The sequence below is a fragment of the Chelon labrosus genome, assembly GCF_963514085.1.
Source record: "Chelon labrosus genome assembly, chromosome: 1".
NCBI classification, from domain to species: Eukaryota; Metazoa; Chordata; class Actinopteri; order Mugiliformes; family Mugilidae; genus Chelon; species Chelon labrosus.
The window spans coordinates 25093427-25114738 of NC_140337.1; the positions used below are offsets into that span (position 1 = coordinate 25093427).

Genomic DNA, 21312 nt, shown 5'->3' on the forward strand with positions numbered 1-21312 from the left:
GCCCAAGACGTGTCAATTCCTAATGTCTCTTCGAACTTTACTTCTTCATATCCCTATACCTAAGAGCTGCCTGTGCTTGCTGTACTGCCTCTTTTGGGTTCCACTTCCTCCCTGTCTTAACAGTGGGTGCTACACTCCTAACCACTGGATCCTTCGACTGAGTGAGAGTCATTTCCAGTCTAACTTTAGCACACTTAAACTCCTCTGTTAGGCTGGTAACTGGGAGCTCCAATATGCCTTTCCCATACAAGGCTGTGTCACTTAAGCAGCGTGGGACACCGAGCCATTTTCTGATAGATGAATTAATCATCTTTTCTAACTTTCCTACCTTTGACAGGGCAACCTCATAAACCGTTAGCGGCCACATTAGCCGGGGCAGTAAACCAAATTGCAAGCACCATAATTTTAACTTCCCTGGTAGCCTTGACCAGGAAGCACTGGTGCGTATACATTTAACAAGGTTACTGTAGCTTTTTCATATCTAGCAGTTACTTTAAGTAACCTCCCTTTTACAACCTCCTCAACATCAAAAGATACTGGCAAAAAATGTTTTGAGAAAAGTCCTTATACTCCTGCACTCACTGTGCTCTTATGACTCAACACAATATTTCCCTCCCATTCTCTTTTCCACTCAACTTCATTATCAGTATTACTGTGGGTTTCTGAAGCAAAGGCGATGTCAATACACTTTGTTTTTTAAAGTTCATAGTACATAGTTCTTTTTTTAACATCTCTTGCACCATTAAGATTAAGAGAAGAAATTCTGAAACTACTCATGGCCAAGCATATGGAGATGAGAAGGGGGAAAAAGGTGTGACATAGTTGTTCCTTATTTATTCTATTCATCGTTTAATAATTTGAGCCTTCACCTTCTGCACCCACTTCCTGAGGCGAAAAAAAAAAGAAAAACCGAGAAAAACCTCTGGGTCCTTCAGACCATCAGCACCTCTCTGTCTCATCAGCCACTTAGCTGAATCCACAAATAATGAACTATTTGGAAAAAAAAATTGTTCACCAAGACCTCCCTTTTCCCTTTGTTGGGGGGACTTGGAGGGGGTCTCACCCGGGGAGTAATTCAATGTAGAACCGCCACTGGTAGAAGCACTCTCCCCATCTTGTTGTACATCAGTAGGCTCCTGGGCTGCTGCCTCCCTCTGCACCCCCTCACCCTCTGCTTGAGTCTCCCCCTCCACACTCTGAGCAGCCTCAGTTTCTAGCTCCTGAGCCCTCTCTGGACAGCTGTGTACCAAGTGCCCCTCCTGCCCACACCCAAAACACTTCATCGCCTCAGTTGTAGCAAAGATTGTATAATCAAAGCCTCCAACTTTAAATCTTTGCAATATTGAGTTCTTTAATGTATTTTTTTAGAATCATGTAGACCTGCCTCCTAAAAGAAACTACATGCTTCAACTTGGCTGATTTACAGCCCGATGGAAGCATCTTCATTGCAGACACAATCTGCCCATGATGAGATAGCTCCTTAATCAGCACCTCATCACTGATAAACAGTGGAAAATTTGACAAAATATTTTTTTTACAGGATTAACAAGGGGGAAAACCATTGCATGCGTGTTTCTTAGCACAATTCCCCGCTCTACCACTGTGTTAACCTTCTCAGTTGAGTCTAGGAAAATGACGACAGTGCTGTTCATCCTGGAAGCCGCTCCTCCAAGGGCTAGACTACATTCCTCCATGGAATATTTCATGCCAACCAGTATTTTAATGCCATGCCGACGGGAGAGGTTTCTAAAACCTGCGTCCCGATTGTCGGCCATGACGTCCGGCAAAAAACTGGTTGTCTCGGTATAACGCACCGATCAGCACACCACCCCCCGTGAAATCCTGACAGTGCTTAAGAAAACTGTGTACAGAAAGAGAAACTGTAAGAGAACACCAGTGAACAGGGCCGGTTTTTGCTATGGGCAATGTGGGCGACCGTCCAGGGCGCATTCTATGTGAGGGCACACGAGTGCCTTCCAAAAAAAAAAAACTAAAAAAAAAAACTAAAAACAAACTACCGAACTACCGCTCATTTCCATGTCAAGTTAGTTGTCACGTCAACTTGCTGCTGAGAGTCATACAGGTTGTGTATGTCTCTCTCAGAAGAGGCGAGTGAGGGGGGCGAGGGATAGACTGACACAACACATACTGCTTCCAAATAAATTGTATTTCATTCCTAAAATTAACATAGCCCCTTATATCTACATGGAATTAATTGGGTTATGTGAAAAATGAAAAAAACTCCGCTTGACTGACAGGCAAACGGCCGGTGTTGGCAAAAGGTAATGCAAAAGTTAATGATGTCGAGTCTTCATCTTCGTCATGGATCAAAGTAAAAGACCAAAGAAGCATCAGGTGCCCAGTTCAGAAAAACAAGAAAACAAGAAGAGGAGAAACGGGCAAAAGATAAAGGTATGCAGTGTCACAGGAGCGTCTCTCTGGACTCGCCATCATCAGCATCAATTATACAGTTGCACAACAGATTTCGTATGATGATGTAATTGATGATTTTGCATCAAAGAAGGCTAGAAAAGTCAAGTTTTAGATTGCACTTCACACCTGTTGTTAATGTTAATGCAAGTTGTAAACAGGGTGAAAACCCAGGTTGAAAAATCTGCTACAGTCTGAGCACTGAACTCAGATTATGTTAATTATCTGCTGTTTCTCTATGTACAAAACTGGTGTGTTATCATAACTGGAACTGTTCAGATGGTATTAGGATGATGCAAAACAAAACTCCTATGTCCTAGCTTTCTTCAGGGATTTTTCAAGCATGGTTATTAGATCCTGTGATGAAGGATTTGTGCAATTTACATTTATCCAGTTTTTTCTCTGACTCACTCGCCACCACACTCCACTCTCACAAAACGCCACACACAGAGAAAGAGAGTGAGAGAGAGGGAGAAAGAAACAAACCTTTGACTTTCAGCTTCACTGTTTTCCATCTCAGGATGTCTCCCTCCTTGTTGTAGAGTCTACAGAAGTATTCTCCATTGTCTCTCTCTGTGGGGTATTTCAGGGTCAGACTGAGGTCTCCACTTTTCAGCAGGTCTTCATTCATCTTCGTTCTGTTTCTGTAAATCTGGTTCTGGTCTTCAAGCTGGTCAGAGCCGTTCTGATACACATGGACCTTCCTGTTGTAAATGTCCATCCACTCCACTTTAACGTCTTCAGGCAGCTCTGTGGTTCTGAAGGTCAGCTGGACAGACTCCTTCCCCTCCTCCACCTCCACCTGACAGACTGAGAGGACAACAAATCCCATCATCAGCTGTAGAGACAACAGCAGCAGCAGCAGCAGGTTTTCATGACTTTATTGAATGATTGTAGAGAAAGCTGAAGGACAGAAGCAGATGAGATCAGAAGGAACAGGACAGAAATCTAGAAAGGTGTTTCAGATGATCAGTCTTGATGGTTGGTTGTTTGTGAGAAAGAGAAAGAAAGAAAGAGACAGACAAACCTTTCACTTTCAGCTTCACTGTTTTCCATCTCAGGATGTCTCCCTCCTTGTTGTAGACTCTACAGAAGTATTCTCCATTGTCTCTCTCTGTGGGGTATTTCAGGGTCAGACTGAGGTCTCCAGTTTTCAGCAGGTCTTCATTCATCTTCGTTCTGTTTCTGTAAAACTGGTTCTGGTCTTCAAGCTTGTCAGAGCCGTTCTGATACACATGGACCTTCCTGGGGTAAGTGCCCCACCACTCCACTTTAGCGTATTCAGGCAGCTCTGTGGTTCTGAAGGGCAGCTGGACAGACTCCACCCCTGAATCCACCTCCACCTGACAGACTGAGAGGACAACAAATCACATCATCAGCTGTAGAGACAGCAGCAGCAGCAGCAGCAGGTTTTCATGACTTTATTGAATGATTGTAGAGAAAGCTGAAGGACAGAAGCAGATGAGAGCAGAAGGAACAGGACAGAGATCTAGAAAGGTGTTGCAGATGATCAGAGTCTTGATGGTTGGTTGTTTGTGAGAGAGAGAAAGAAAGAGAGAAAAGAAAGAAAGAAACAAACAAAAAAGAAAAAAGAGAGAAAGGAAGAAAGAAAAAAGAGAGAAAGAGAGAAAGACAGAAGCCCGATGGAGTAGTCACCAGAGGAGAAGACCTCTGCCAAATAAATCAATACTTAAAAAACTCTAATTACGGCAAACAGGGCACGAACTAAACATTAACTACTTAGCAACAAACCCCTGACATGAGGAAGGGCTCACACAGAGGAAAACCATGAGCGACACAAACACAGAAAACTATAACTCCATTCACACATAGCAGCTCAAAAATGGCGGACAGTGCAATTGGGGATACACCTGAGACCACACCCGAGACAACGCTGTCTCTGCGGACGCTTCAAGAGGAACTGCAGTCATCCAGACAAGCGGTACTGGCTCAGATAAAATCTGAGATTGCGACATCATTTAAAGAAATCAAGATGGATGTATCTTCTCCGCGAAGAAACAAAAGCCGCCGTATCGCACATGAGCCCCGAAGCCGACCAGAGAAGAGAGACCATCCTCGTCCGACTGCATTATTTTACAGATAGACAGAGGATATTGGATCTCGGCAAAGCAAAAGGACGACTGACGTATGGAGGGGAACCAGGTGTTCATCTTTCCAGATATGAGTCCGGGGGTCAACAGACAGCACGCCGCTCTCAACCTGGTGAAAAGGAGGCTCCAAGAGGCCAACATTACCTACAGCCTGTTCTACCAGCCAAGCTCACAATAAGACATTTCTTTGATTCCCCGAAAGTTGCCGAAAATTTCTACAACCAAAAGATTGCTAAAGTGGGCTGACATCCCCCACACAGTTTTTCTTGAACTTTAGGGGTTAATAACTGTTATGGGATGAATCCATGAACTTTGGCTGAACTATGAAATAACATTTTTTTCCTGTCAGTCTTATAAGTTATCTTTCCCCCCACTACTTGGGGAAGTGGTGGGGGGTGGGGTGGGTAGATGTGAGGTTTGACAGGTTAAGCGAGGTTAACCTGTTGAAAGTTGTTATGCATACACGTCTTTTTTGTACAATCACCCCCCTTTTTTTCTTCCTCTTTCTTTACTTTTTGTGGATGCAGAAACACTCATGTTACCAATATTGCTGCCTCCCAGATTAGACCACTGAATGAAAGCCAAATGCATCCTTATGACTGGCAATGAAAAGGTGGTAAGGTTTGTTACCTGTGACTGCACAGGTCTGAATGGAACTGTAAAACGAGGTAATGTGCTTTCTCATCTTCACAGATTGGGGGCCGATGTTGCCTTTTTACATGAAACGCACCTTAAAAATCATGCACATAAGCAATTACATAAACATTGGGACGTGTTCCATTCCAGCTTTAACTCCAAATCACGTGGGACTGCTATTATAGTTAATAAAAACATGCTAGACAGATCATCAAACAGGCAACAATCTTTGTCAAAATCAGCCAAATTGTTGCAGAACTTTCTAAACTCAGCTAAAATATTAGAAGCATGGAGATACATGCACCAAACTCAACGAAAATATTCATATTTCTCTCAACCACACAAATCCTTTTCAAGAATTGATTATTTCTTTATAGACTTGAAGCTAATTATGGCAGTAAACATATTGATTATGAGGCCATTGTTTTATCTGACCATGCCCCACTAAGAATGCAGCTAAACCCCTGTAGGCACTCATCCAAAACGTGGCGCATGGACAATGGTTTGCTATCCAATGAAATCCATACAGAATTTATAAAATCTCAAATAACCTTTTACATGCAAATCAATGAGATGCCAGACATTTCTAATTCGGAAGCATTGGGAAGCTCTAAAGACATATATTCGAGGTCAAATTATCTTCAGGCAGCTTATTATTCCTACTCGGCAAATTATCTCCTACTCCGTTGGTCAGGGCACAGAATGAGAAAAGACAAAATATAACTGGACAAATTGTAGAACTACACCAGGGGTGCTCATTGTGTCGATCGCGAAGGTAGTGTGAGTAGATCGCGTGCCATTGAAAAATTTTTTTAGCTGTTAGTCTAAAACATTTATCTGTTGCAACTCCAAAACAAACAGCAGGACAAACGTTCATCTTTATTTATTTTTACTTTATATTTGCAACATGCCCTCATTTAAGCGGTCAGAAAGAAAGAATGAGAGAAAGGAAGAAAGAAACAAACCTTTCACTTTGAGCTCCACTCTTTTACATCTCAGGATGATTCCCTCTTTGTTGTAGACTATACAGATGTGTCCTCCACTGTCTTTCTCTGTGGGGTATTTCAGGGTCAGACTGAGGTCTCCACTTTTCAGCAGGTCTTCATTCATCTTCGTTCTGTTTCTGTAAATCTGGTTCTGGTCTTTAAGCTGGTCAGAGCTGTTCTGATACACATGGACCTTCCTGTATCTGTCCATCCACTCCACTTTAACGTCTTCAGGCAGCTCTGTGGTTCTGAAGGGCAGCTGGACAGACTCCTTCCCCTCCTCCACCTCCACCTGGGGGACTGAGAGGACAACAAATCCCATCATCAGCTGTAGAGACAGCAGCAGCAGCAGGTTTTCATGACTTTATTGAATGATTGTAGAGAAAGCTGAAGGACAGAAGCAGATGAGAGCAGAAGGAACAGGACAGAGATCTAGAAAGGTGTTGCAGATGATCAGAGTCTTGATGGTTGGTTGTTTGTCCATGTGCTGCTTCACAGTAATGTCTCCTGTCAGTGTGGAGCTGCTGTCTGCTGCTTTTCTATCTGTGGATCTAACATGTGACCAGTGTTGGGCAAGTTACTTCAAAAACGTAATACATTATGTATTACATGTTACTGTCATTTCATAGTAATTCGTTATATTATAATAATATTAATATTAGAACACATCTTCCTTTAATGTCAAACTACTGTGTCACAAAGCTATCATTTGGTTTAAAAAATAAAGAAAAGAAATTGCATTTAAATGAGAAGATGAGGTAGGAACAATAAGTGCAAAACAAACTTAAGGTCAATAAACATCAAAAAAGCAACCCCTAGCAAGCTAACCTCCTGACTATCAGTAAAAAATATCCAATCACATTTTTTTTTAATTCCCCAATCTTTGTAAGGTAATTAGAATGCTGAAAAAAAAAAAAAATATATGTTTTTATTTTGGGCGGCACAGTGGAGAAGTGGTCAGCACTGATGCCTCACAGCAAGAAGGTCACCGGTTGGGCCTTTCTGTGTGGAGTTTGCATGTTCTCCCTGTGTCTGCGTGGGTTCTCTCCAGGTTCTCCAGCTTCCTCCCACCATCCAAAGACATGCTGGTTAGGTTAATTGGTGATTCTAAATTGTCCGTAGGTGTGCATGTGAGTGTGAATGGTTGTCTGTCTCTCTGTGTTAGCCCTGCGATAGACTGGAGACCTGTCCAGGGTGTACCCTGTCTCTCGCCCAATGACAGCTGGGATAGGCTCCAGCAGACCCCGCGACCCTTAACAGGAATAAGGGGGTATAGAAGATGAATGAATGAAAGTTTTTATTTTTAAGATTTTATATAACTGATTGATGACATTTTCCTTAATGAGAAAGAGAAAGGTACCCCACCCCTTTGCAAAAGCTGTAAATGTCCTCTGTAGATAGGTAGTATTAAACCTTAAACCTTGGCTTTAACATCGACACATATGCACAAACCAAAAGCTTAATATAACCTGTGGACAGTGGTTGATTGACAACCTGCACTATTAGCTTACCAGAGAGAGAAAGAAAACGTCAGCTAGTAAACTCCTACTGAACAATAACTACAACAGTAAAAGTTAGGGCTGTTGCTAATGACTGGAATGTGTTGGTGATGAGTGATAAAGTTAATAGATCGTTTGGTAATTTATAGGAGCCACGCCCCTCAGGTGGTCAGCCAAACCTAAGGTGTGCGCGCACTGCGTGTGTGGGGGAGGTAAACGAGAGAGGTGGATCATACCACTGGGGGGTACATACTTTCTTCAATTGTACTATTTTTGTTGTCTTATCATAGACAAACCATTTTAAAATAAAAAAAACAATCTTTTTTTTTTTTTTCAACTGTTATTTTTAGGGGTGCTGGGACAAAATGGGCTAGACATGCCTATGGGCACAGTGATGGCTCGTAATGCAAAACAAGGAACGATCATAGCCAGAATTTACAGTAGTTAAAAACAGAGCTTTAACTGCTTTGTCTCCGCTTTCGTCCTCAGTTTGCTTTTTTTTCACAAACTTAATGTTAGCGTGGCACCGCTCTAAATGTTTTGTTGGATTACTTGTGCTATTTCACAATGTAGATATATCTTTTGGTTTTGCACATAAAGTGCACTTAACTACTATGCTCCTCATATCTTTGTCTCTAACAAACTGAAAATAATGAGAGTATGTCCATCTCGAAAATGTACTGTCTGACGTCGAGCCTGCTTCAGCCGTACAGGAAGGAACATTTTACAATTTGCGCAGAATTTTCCTCCTCTGCTGATCTTGCGGTCTTTCTAAGATGGCGGCGCGCATTAGTGCAGCGGCTTCTCATGCTCCGGGGTCAAGCCCCCTTTTAGTACTTTTCTAGTATGTCCTGAGGCTGACTCTACCCGTTTTGCTTGTGTAAACAAGCGTGTAAGGTACAACCAAACCGAACTTATTAATTTAAGGGATGGTTCAGCCACGAGCACAACGATGAACAACTACGACAACAGCGGAACAATGGCGGCGCTTGGACTCAGAGCCCTGCTGGGCAGACTGCAGCTGCTGAGGACACCGGACTGGCGTAGGAGATCACCCCGGAGAGAGGGCAAGAGGAAGCAGTGTGCACAGAAGCAGAAGAGGGGCAAAGAGGGTGGGCTGCTAGCTAGGCTAAAGGCTAACACTGGGAGACCACTGATCCCGTCCCTGTTCCTGTCCAATGTCCGCTCCCCGGACAACAAGATGGACCTATTTCGACTGAGGCTGGGGGTTTCCCGAGAGATGAGGAACTGTGCGGTGCTTTGTCTGAGGGAAACCTGGCTGAACGAACAACATGCCGGAACAAGCCTTCCAGATCGACTGCCGGCTTCTCTTAGGTGCGGACCGTAACCAGCTGTCGGGGAAAACCAGCGTGGGGCGGATTATGCGTCTATGTGAATAAAGGTTGGTGCACGAACTGTACTGTGGTGAACAGCCACTGCTCCAAGGCGATAGAGCATATGACTGTGAAATGCCGGCCACACTATCTGCCACGTGAGTTTACGGCGGTGTTTATTATGGCTGTTTACGTCCTGCCGGGTGCGAATGCTAACGATGCACTAAAGGAGCTCCACAACAACATCAGCTCGCTCCAGAATAAGCACCCGGAGGCTTTTTACGTGATTGCGGGGGATTTCAATCACGTAAACCTGACAGACACACTGCCTAAGTTCCATCAGCATGTCACCATACCGACACGGGGAAATAACACGCTAGACCGTGTTTACACCAACAAAAAAGACGCATACAGAGCCGTCCCCCACCCCCACCTCGGCACACATCTCCATCATGCTGGTCCCTGCCTACCGTCCCCTGCTCAGATGCCACACACCAACGCAGAGGACCATCACCGTGTTGCCCAGTGCAGGGACAGCATCACTGTTTCCAGTGCACAGACTGGCAGATCTTCAGGGAGGCAGCTGTCTGTGAGGGAGAGGTGGATCTAGAGGACTACACATCTGCTGTCCTCAGCTATATTAGCAAGTGTGCAGAGGATGTCACCACCACCAGGACAGTAACATGCTACCCGAACCAGAGACCCTGGCTGAATGCAGAGGTCCGGTCTCTGCTGAAAACCAGGGATGCTGCGTTCAGGTCTGGTGACCGTCTGGCACTCAGGGTGGCTAGAAGACAGTTGACTGCAGGAGTGAAGAGGGCCAAGGCTGCATACGCCCAGAGGATCGAGGGACACTTCACATCCAGCGATCCACCGAGTATGTGGAGGGGCATAAAGTGCATCACAGACTATAACGTGTTCGAACTGAAATGGGTAAAAAAACATTCAGCTTCTCTGCCCCCTCTGCTTGGAATGCCCTCCAATCTGAACTGAAAATGTCAGAACTTGTTTCACTGGAAGCTTTCCGCTCTATTTTAAAAAAACTTCAATGGAAATCGTTCGAACAGTGCCTATGTTCTTAACTTTTACTGTACCTACAACCTCTGCACTTTATTTCTCGCATCTTAAATTTTTTATATTTTCATGTTTCATCTTTTACTGGTTGTTTGTTATTGTTGTTTGTCTGTCCTGATTACCATGACGTGTGCTGCTGCCTTTCTTGGCCAGGTCACCCTTGTGAAAGAGGTCTTGATCTCAATGGGTTTTTTATCTGGTTAAATAAAGGTTATAAAATAAAATAACACCAGAGATGCACAATGCCCCAGGGACCCCTCTCTACCCGACGCTCTCAACAGATTCTACGCCCGCTTTGAGGACCCCCCCATCTTCAACACCTCCCTCCAACAGGCGTCAGTTCCCACCTGCCTGAAGACTGCCACGATCATCCCCGTTCCTAAAACGTCCACAGTGACAAGCCTGAATGACTATCGGCCAGTAGCCCTCACCCCGATAGTCATGAAGTGCTTCGAAAGACTGGTCATGGCCCACATCAAGGACTGCATCGATGTCACTGTGGACCCACACCAGGAAAAACCGATCCACAGAGGATGCCACATCTTCTGTGGTCCACACAGCCCTCACCCACTTAGAGAACAAGGACTTATGTTCGTATGCTCTTTGTGGATTTCACATCAGCCTTCAACACCATCATACCACAGACCCTGGTACATAAACTAACAACACTTGGACTGAGCACCCTTTGCAACTGGGTCCAGGACTTCCTAACCGACAGGCCGCAGTCTGTGAGGATCCACACTGTCTCCTCCACCTCCATCACTCTCAGCACTGCCTCCCCCCAGGGCTGTGTGCTGAGCAGTGTTGTTTTTGGCGGCCATTTTAGATTTAGTCTTAGTCTTAGTCTGTTGGACGAAAATGCTTATTAGTTTTAGTCACATTTTTGTCATTTCTATATGTGATGGTTTTAGTCTAGCTTTAGTTGACGAAAACTCAAAAGGGTTTTAGTCTAGTTTTAGTCAATTTTTAGTTAAAAGAAAAACTAGAAAGTATTTTCACTAATAATTACAATAATAGAGGAATGGTTTTAGACCCAACAGAAAAAACATTCTGATCTTCTATATGGATTATGTATTACACATAGATAAAATGGTAACAGTGGAATTGATGTTCATTATTCCAAAAAAGCCAAGAACAAAAACATTCTCAGTTAGCAGCGCAACCAAGCTAGTTTTAGCCTGAAGTTAGGAGTTATGTGTTACAATGACCAAGTCAAAGTGATCTACCCGTGTATCTCTCTCTCTCTCTCTCTCTCTCTATATATATATATATATATATATATATATATATATATATATATATAGTCATATTAATTGTCATATTAATTGGTGCTACAGTGTGAAAAGCTCTATCCATCTTTGTTTTTATTTTTATCAAGAAAAACTGGTGCACTGCACCTTTAGAAAAATAGCGCTGTCTCTTTAAGAAAGACGGTAGTCTTGAGTTGTTGTTGAAGATGTGCGTGGCTGTGGATGTGTGCTGCTGAACTGAGGGCATGTTGCAAATATAAAGTAAAAATAAATAAAGATGAAGGTTTGTTTTGCTGTTTGTTTTGAAGTTGCAACAGATAAATGTTTTAGACTAATATCTAGACGCGATCTACCCGCACTACCTTCGCGATCTACCGGTCGATCGCGATCGATGTAATGAGCACCCATGCCATAGATCATCTCGTCGTTTCTGACCACCAAGGCCCTTGCCGCTGCCACTAAGGTCCGTCATTTAGTGTGACTGTGACGGCAGACGTGTTGTGCAGAATGTGCACAGATGCTGGCGTGATGCCATGTAGTAGGCGTGACCAAACAAGGATAGGATGCAGCACCATTGCTGATACTTTTTAGCTTTTGACAGACAATAGGCAGAAATGTCATGGAGTTTGAACGTCTAACACCCACAAACATTTTTGTCCAGTCTCGTCTCGTCAACGACAGCTTACACACGTCTCGTCATGTTTTCGTCGTCAAAGAGCCATGTTTAGCTCGTCACCATCTCGTTATCGTCATGCAAAAAAGGGGCATCAATGAAATAATTTCGTAATCGTCGTTGTTGACGAAAACAACATTGGTGCTGGGCCCCCTCCTTTTCACCCTGCTCACATACGACTGCTCAGCGATACATCCGAGCTGTCTGATTGTGAAGTTTGCGGATGATACAGCTGTGGTGGGACGCATCGCTAACAACGACGAGTACAACTACAGGAAGGAGGTAGAACACCTGGAGAGTTGGTGTAGAGAAAACAAACTCTGCATCAACGTGAGGAAGACCAAGGAGATGATCGTGGACTTCAGAAGGAGCAGACACCTCCCCCCTCCCCTGCACATCGGAGGGACAGCAGTGGAAGTGGTCTCCAGCTACGGGTACCTGGGCGTCCACATCACCGACGACCTCACCTGGAGCACCAACACTTCCTGCCTGATTAGGAAGGCACACCAGCGCCTTTATTTTCTCAGGAGGCTGAGGCGTGCCGGACTGGGGAACTCAGCCCTGACATCATTCTACAGGTGTGTGGTGGAGAGTGTCCTGTGCTCCTGCATCACTGTGTGCAGCTGCTCTGCGGCAGAGAAAAAGACTGTGGGACGCAGTCTATCCACCACTACGGACATTTACACCTCCAGATGCAGAAAAAGGGTCACCTGCATCAGGAAAGACCCCACTCACCCCGCACACATACTGTTCGTCCCTCTCCCCTCAGGCAGGAGGCTACGGAGCATTAAGAGCAGGACCACCAGACTGAGGAACAGCTTCTTCCCGGAGGCTGTGAGACTGTTGAACGCTGGAGGACCTCCAATTTCTTTTTTTTTTTTGGAATGCCATACATTACCACGTTACAGCAAAAAGCAATGCATTACAGTAATTATATTACTTTTGTAATGAGTTACTCCCAACACTGCATGTGACAGTGAAGAGAAGAAGAGTTCAGATCCTAACATGTCTTCAGTCTCTTTGTCTCTCTGCGGTGTCAATGAATCTCAGCTCCACACAGCATTTCAAACACAGAACCCTTCATCTCATCAAAGTCTCAGCTCAGCTCTACATCAATTCAAGTGATGGGAACACAAAAGCTCTCTTTTCTCTGGTTAACAAAACACTACAACCCCCGGACTCTCTTCCTCCTTACTTCTCCTCAACTGTTCACTGCAATGCCATTATGGAATTTTTTAATATAAAGATTGATACTATTCACCAAAAGCTAGCTCACAGCGCACACACCTCATCCCTCCCACCTGCCCAAACTTCTACCTCCTCTACACTTTCTAAATTCAAACTACCCTCGTTTTCCGACATATCAGACCTCATCAGAAAAGCTAAGCCATCCACTTGCCAGTTCGACCCCCTGCCAACTGGTCTTGTTAAAGCCTCCATAAACTCTCTCACCCCTCTTATGACTACATTTTTTTTTCTCTCTCACCTCTGGTCTTGTCCCTTCATCTCTCAATTCAGCCTCAGTCATCCCTATACTCAGGAAACCTGGTGCAGACCCCAACAATTTCAATAACCTCTGTCCTATCTCCAATCTTCATTTTCTCTCTAAAGTTCTTGAAAAAACAGTTGCATCTCAGGTCCATGCCCACCTCTCTGACAATAACCTATATGAACAATTGCAATCTGGTTGTCACAGTACAGAAACAGCTCTGTTAAAAATCACCAATGACCTCCTTATGGCTGCTGATTCAGGACTCCTTTCAATCCTCATTCTTCTTGATCTAACCACAGCATTTGACACTATCTCCCACTCCGTTCTCATCCATAGACTAGCCTCCATCGGTATCTCTGACACACCTCTCGATTGGTTCATCTCATATCTCTTTGGCCGCACTCAGTTCATATAGTTAAAAACATTTACATCCCGCCCATCCCCCCTTTTCTCTGGAGTTCCCCAAGGCTCTGTTCTTGGGCCTCTTTTATTCATCATCTACCTCATCCCCCTTGGCCAGATATTTCATAGGTATAATATTAATTTCCACTGTTATGCGGATGACACCCAGCTCTACTTGTACACCAAACCCAGCTCCACCTTTCCACCCACTTACCTCTCGGATTGTATCCTTTCCACCCACTTACCTCTCGGATTGTATCTCCACCAACTTCCTCAAACTCAACAGTAATAAAACTGAAATTCTTCTCATTGGCACCAAATCCACCCTATCCAATATAAATAACTTCTCCATTCAAATTCCCCAATTCCCCAGTCTCCCCCTTAAGAGTCAAGAGTGTGGGTGTCATCCTTGACACCACTCTTTCTTTCCATTCTCACATTAACAACATCACCCGTTCAGCCTATTTTCACCTATGCAATGTCTCCAGTCTCCATCCATCCCTCTCAACTGACAATACTGCCACTTTGCTCCATAGCCTGGTTACATCCCCTCTGGACTACTGCAACTCCCTTTTAATTGATTTACCTGACAAATCCATCCATAAACTACAACGGGTTCAAAACTACGCCACACAAATCATCACTAGAACCCCCTCTATGAGTCACATAACACCGGTCCTGCAGCAACTCCACTGGCTTCCTGTCAAATTCCGTATCACCTACAAAATCCTACTTCTCACCTTCAAGGCCTTAAACAACCTCGCCCCTCAGTACCTCACTGAACTGCTCCACATAAACATTCATGCCCGCACTCTTAGGTCATCCTCATCACAACAACTCACCATCCCACCTGCCCGCTTGACCACCATGGGGTCCAGAGCCTTCTTCCATTCAGCCCCCTGCCTCCGGAACGCCCTCCCGGAACACTTAAAAAATTTAGACTCAGTCACCACCTTCAAATCTCAGCTCAAAACTTATTTATTCAGACAGGCCTACTCCATTCCATAGTCTCAATTCTATCGCCCATTCTATCTGTCATTTGTATGTAACTATATGTTCTATATATATGGATTTCGTGTTGTGTTTTATTTTAAACAATTTTGTACGGTGACCTTGAGTGTCGTAAAAGATGCCTATGAATAAAATATATTATTATTATTATTATTATTATTATTATTATAGTAGTAGTGTTGGATCAATAACGTCCTCTGATCAAGTGTTTGCTGCTGAAGGATCACTGTCAGTGTTTCTCATCTTCTCTCATTGATCAGAAAGTCTGGCTCCAACACTGACTGGACATCAATCAAACACTGCAGCCACTGCACCAGACTCCATTCACAATCCACTCCATTCAAGCAGAGGGGCCTCTAGATTAGAGAATGAGCTTTCCAGCCTAAATTCAGAAAGCAATTAGGATGAGCATTCGTTAATACACAGGATTAGATGTTACAATCCCTTGTGCCAAGATTCCAGGCAAACCACATTTGGAGGACCTATCCAACTGAGAGAACCTAACAAACCTACAGTCAAAAACTTACAGTCAACCTACAGTCAATTCGAACATACATGCAATGCATTTAAGAAATATGAACTAAATAAATGCTGCTGGCTTGTATGGCCTGCTCAGCAGCTAACCAAACAAAGAAATATCACTACCAACCAACATGAAGACATCAGATACCTGGCCTAGTCAACAGCAGTATGCAGCATGTCATTGGGGTTTTCAAGTGGCACCTCCCTTCATGTTTCATTAAGTTAGGCCCACGACACCTCAAGAAGGCTTAACAGTGAATTCCAGGGTCTTGGAGTCACCCCCCTCCATGCTGCCACTGCACAACCCTGTTTATCTCACCATTCAGTGACTATCAACAACTAACTTTTCAAGAAATTAACCTAGCCCTTTTATGCAGCAATCAGAGCAAACAATCAAACGGACTGAATCACGACCCACCCAAACAAATCTACTGTGATTCGCCCCGCTTATGTGGACTGAACCAATCGACCAAATCTACCAAATACTTGCAAATACAAGGTACGCAGCCAGCCTTACCTTTAGCAAGCTCCCCAGGTAGCATGCTTTCTCGTTACACAGCAAATGCCAGAGTGTTAAAATCCCAGAGTTCTGATGACCAGAGTAAAATTTTTTACACTCTGGTGTTCAATGGGCACTAACTACTCTTGTCAGGGTGCACCAGAATCTCTCTTTGGTGTTGTCTCTAAGTATAATGCTGATGTAGAGTTATTTAAGTCTTTATTTTTGGATGATGTGCTCTCAGAGAGTCCAACTGTTGATTGAGACTTTTCCAGCCGCATCCAATTTAGGCTTCAATTTGTCATCAGTTCTCTGCGCCTTCTCATTGGTTGAATCCAGCCTATAACTCCATAACTTCAAAGTTAACTTAAGCTAAAGTTAGTAACTTTAGGTAACAAGGTGGGTGGCTTCAGTTTAGTTTAGCTAACTTGCTGTATCATGTTAAAGTCATTGCAGACGTTTAATCTATTAGATTTGTAACGTTGTTGTAGTGTTGGCTATAGTAAAGCAGGCTATCTGACAAAGAAATGCTGCTCTAGTGTGTTAGCTATCACAACGTTAAAGTTGAATTTATTCGCGAAAAACTGTGAAAATCGTCCCATTGAAATGAATGGGAAACTGCGAAAAAACGAAAAAAAAAGGAAAAACTGACACTTTTGAGGGGCATTTTCAAAAGCTAACTCCTCCCGCAAAATTTCACCTAGAGACTTCATTTAAACTTTAAAATGTAGGTAAATTTGTCCTCTATAAAAATACTGTGAATTTTCCTGCGGGAATCTTCTAGTTATTATTATTATTATCTTACTCATCAGGGAATGATAATCTCTGATGTCTCCAAAAAGACAGTATATTGATGACAGTTCTTCACAGGCCAAAGAGGAGGTGTTTTTTTTGTAGAACATTTCTCCTTACATTATAAGTATCTAATGTTTGTGGTATAACATTTTTTCATGTGAGACAGGGAAATGCTGAAAATGTTTCAATGCTGAAAGTTGATGAGTTGTTCTTGTTTAAGCCATTTGATCTACAGACAACTTCTGGTTTTGACAGAGATGACCAGTATGTGGTTCCTGTTCCTGTGTTTGGATAAGAAACTTGTTACTTAAAGGTGCAGTAGGCAAGTCTTATAAAACTAACTTTCTGTCATATTTGCTGAAACTGACCCTATGTTCAAGTATAATTGCATGAAGCAGGTCATTTTAAAAAAAATTCGGCTCCTCTGGCCCCTCCTAGAGCCTGTAGCGCGATTTGCAAGACATCCAACGCTCCACATTCAGATGCACCAATCAAGACCAGGGGTGTATCTAACAGAGTGTCAATCACTGCTCATGGACACGCATTTCATGCCTCTGTTTCACTCTCAAACGTCTAACCACATCAACAGGTAGCGGTCATATATCTACCACATAGCAAATTGATAAATCTAAACTGTGCAATAAAACGCCACAATGAATGCTTCTAACTGTTACTGATAGCAAACATCACCGATGTAGGCTACTTTCAGAAACATCCTAACCTTGGTTTTGTCCTAAAGTTGACTATTGCTAAATATTTTGATCTAAAGTATAACGACTGTATCGTTGTACTTTAGGTCAAATTATTTAGCAATAACGAAGTGTATTATAAAAACTATTTTGTTGTTCTTACGTCGGTGTGTTCCATGCTAGTTTGTTTACTCGCTCTCTCTCGGTTCTCTGCTCGTGCACAGTATTCCAGGGCCAATATGCACGCCCTCTATCGTGCACAGCTCTCCCTTGTGGGGGGAGGGGCTTGGGAGACCGTTTTGGGCTTTAGCGGAAAGTGGGGAGGGACTGAGAAGTTGTCGATGTTCAAATTTTTTGGCTAAGTCCTGGATCTTCGCAATCCTGCCTACTGCACCTTTAACTGGTTGCCATGCACATCTTTTACTTTTCATAATGCTGTATTGTTTTCTCAAATAAATTTTTTCTACTCTTCATTTTGATAATTCACCTTAAAAGTGTTGGTGTACACCAGTCATAGAGTACATTCTCACTCTCCAAGTGTTAAATAATCAGCTCTCCAAAGTGCTATAAAGCACTGATTTAGAGTACATCTTTTTACTCTCTGGGGGTTTAAGGTTTACACTGCAGGTGCTGCAGGAAAGCACAGAAAGAGTGTCTAAAAGTACCAGTAATGGGGTATATTTGCACTCTCAAAGTGTTCAAATGTAACTCTTAATTTGGAGTATATATTTTGCTCTTTTGACAGTGTTACGTGAACACTGAACTCTTGGACCTATATGTACCTATATGTACCCCGAAATGGGTGTTAAATGTACACTTATAGAGTAAAATGTACACTGTGGTTTTTGCTATGCACTGGACCATAAGTTCTATTAAATAGACTACCTTCTCTGGCTCAGACCACAACAATAGATCTGGCCGTAGTTGGGTGCTAGCTATATGAGTTGGAATAACTAGCTGTTCATTTAAGTCCACCCTCATCTCCCAGGTTCCTCCTAACCTTAGCTGCCTGATGCTTGCTAATGTATCTTTTTCCCCCTCCTGTACCAACTTGATGTGTCTATTCTCTTTGTTAGTAGCCATGGAATTTACTTTTAATTGTTTTTCCTCAATTGTAGCTGCTGGAATCAGAGACTGGAATATCAAGTGTGTACAATCACATTAGGATCTAATCTGTGATGATGTATGATTCATGCAAACAATGATCTTCAGTTATCATCCTGAACTTGACAAACACATAATTTATCTGGAATCAAAGTCTGATCCAGTTTACTGAGAACATGAATCCAAACCAATGACCTCACATCTGCTGGAGCTGATCTGAGAATAGGAGTTGGAAAAGCTCTCTGGTCTCTGACCTCTGACCTGTATCTACTGTACTGACCTCTGACCTTTATCTGTAGTACTGACCTCTGACCTGTATCTACAGTACTGACCTCTGACCTCTGACCTGTATCTACAGTACTGACCTCTGACCTCTGACCTGTATCTACAGTACTGACCTCTGACATTGAGCTTTACTTGTTTCTCCATCAGGATGTTTCCCTTCTTTTTGTAGACGGTGCAGGTGTAGATGTTGTTGTCATAGTCTGTGGGGTATTTCAGGGTCAGACTGAGGTCTCCAGTTTTCAGCAGGTCTTCATTCATCTTTGTTCTGTTTCTGTAAAACAAGTTCTGGTCTTCAAGCTGGTCAGAGCCGTTCTGATACACATGGACCTTCCTGTCTCTTCTGTCCATCCACTCCACTTTAGCGTCTCCAGGCAGGTAAGCTGTGGTTTTGCAGGTCAGCTGGACAGACTCCACCCCTGAATCCACCTCCACTACCTGGGGGACTGAGAGGACAACAAATCCCATCATCAGCTGTAGAGACAGCAGCAGCAGCTCTGAGAACATTGAAGAGAAATATCTGGAGTGAAATATGTCCCATTCTCCATTGAACAGAGACAAGTTAAGAAGTGTAAACTACTGATGTATTAAATGTTAAATGTTAAACTATCTATTTATGAAGTGAATGAATGATTTCAGAACATTTCCCTGTGTCTTAATCAGGTTCATTCCTTGTCATTATTATTTCCCAGCACCAGCAGCAGATTGTCTTTCTTGTGTTCATGTATGGTCGAGGGTCTTCTTACCCAAGAACAAACAGGAGCTCTCTAATTATTCATTAATGCCACAAAAGTTCTTCAGTTGTGTGTATGATCAGATTAGGATCTAATCTGTGATGATGTATGATTCATGCAAACAATGATCTTCAGTCATCATCCTCAATTTGACAAAAACATCATTTATCAGAAGAGGATCAATGACAGAACTGCATTACAGACTCGAATCAATGAATCAAATAAAAGCTCTTTAATCCATTTATCTTTTCTACATCATGTTCCTATGATCATTAATGAGTTAACATTTATTGTCATTATCCAGAGACCTCTACAACTACAAACACTTCAATGAATCAATGAGTGAATAAAGAGATAAGATCAAATAATACAATAAGTAGTCAGGATGAGGTAACAGGTTAAATCCATTATGGATGTTACTGTGAAATTGTACATATAGTTAGTAATGCACATGTTAATTAGGAGCAGGGGAAGTTAGTGGCTCATCTCGAAGTTGAATTTTATTATGTACATTTATTATCTCTGATGTTGAAGCTCCTGTATCTCCTTCCAGAGGAATGGTGCCGTTTATTGATTATATGTCAATCAAACGCGGTGGGACTCAACTGAGCCAGTTAAACAGACGTCGAGATTCATGATTCTTGAGTCGTCTTTGATGACCGGCCAAAGATTTGTTTCCACCGCTACTGAATATTAACTCAAAATGAATGAAAATTAAATGCTATTGAATGTCATTATTATCATTTAAAAATAAATAAATAAATCAGTAAATAATTTAAAGTGAAGGGTAAAAATGGATTATGATGGAATTTTTATGACCCTGTCAGTCAAAATGACAACGAAAAAGCCTAGTGCAACCTCTGCTCTGACCCCCGTCTTTTTCCTTCCCTCTCCATGTTACCTTCTTTTTACAGTGTAATGTGTCTGAATGTCCAGGTGTGTGTTTATGTGGTATCTCCCCTGGAAACTCGATGAAGACAACATGATGGGAATGATAGATAGATAGATCTGCAACAACTGATCACCGGAACATGTACTCTGTTGTGTATCCTGAAAACTGTATCCGCTTGAAAAACAGAAAGTCTTCCAGAAAGTGCAGCACCAGAATCCACAGGATCCTAGTGTAATCCAAAGTCCAGTGTCATGTTAATGCAACTAGCACTAGCCTTGTTCATCAACAGCAACACTCTGCTCTCTGTCAGTCAGCAACACAGTCGCTTACAAGTTGTCCAGGATACTGGGGACAAATACCAGTCCACCAGTCAACAATACACGTGCACAAAGAAAGTGACATAAAAGCAGATAAAAGCAGCTGCTCTCTGTAGCACCAGTCACCACATGACCAGTGACCAGGAACCCTGACAGAATTACTCTGCTTTCATCTTAAATTCTAATCATTCTTCTCATTATCTTTCGTGTGAGATGTCAGAGACTATAGTTGACTGGACTTGATGGATTCCTGTTTTTCTGGCAGCAAGAAACAGCAATCAGTAATAATCAGTAATAATCAGTAATAATCAGTAACTAGAAAATTCCTGGGGAAATTTTGACTGTGCCAAGGTTGCTGATGCTGACGTAAGCCTCCATGTTAGGCCGCAGCGCCTAGCCCTGCGGGTTAGCACGCTAACACACTGGAGCTATGTTGGGCACAAACACTTAACATATAAATAATTCTAGAAATTCACTCACCTAATAAAGTGAAGGAAACATATCGGGAAGTTCTGTTAGGAGTTGCAGCAAAGCAGCCAGGTATAATTTGTATTTAAAATGGACCAAAGTCACTCTATGT

At 42.8% G+C, this 21312-nt stretch overlaps 1 protein-coding gene across 1 annotated transcript in view; it reads right to left on the reverse strand.

Annotated features, from left to right (window-relative positions):
• The window catches only part of LOC311491930 (butyrophilin-like protein 2), a gene marked incomplete at its 5' end in the record, with an annotated part of 45925 nt that extends 26875 nt beyond the window's left edge, over window positions 1-19050 (reverse strand). Inside the window, 4 exons of the mRNA XM_084549998.1 lie at window positions 2917-3240; window positions 3458-3781; window positions 6143-6463; window positions 18906-19050. Coding sequence (XP_084406124.1) covers window positions 2917-3240; window positions 3458-3781; window positions 6143-6463; window positions 18906-19050 — 1114 coding nt within the window. The remainder of the gene's footprint in view (window positions 1-2916; window positions 3241-3457; window positions 3782-6142; window positions 6464-18905) is intronic.
• Window positions 19051-21312: the final 2262 nt, after the last annotated feature.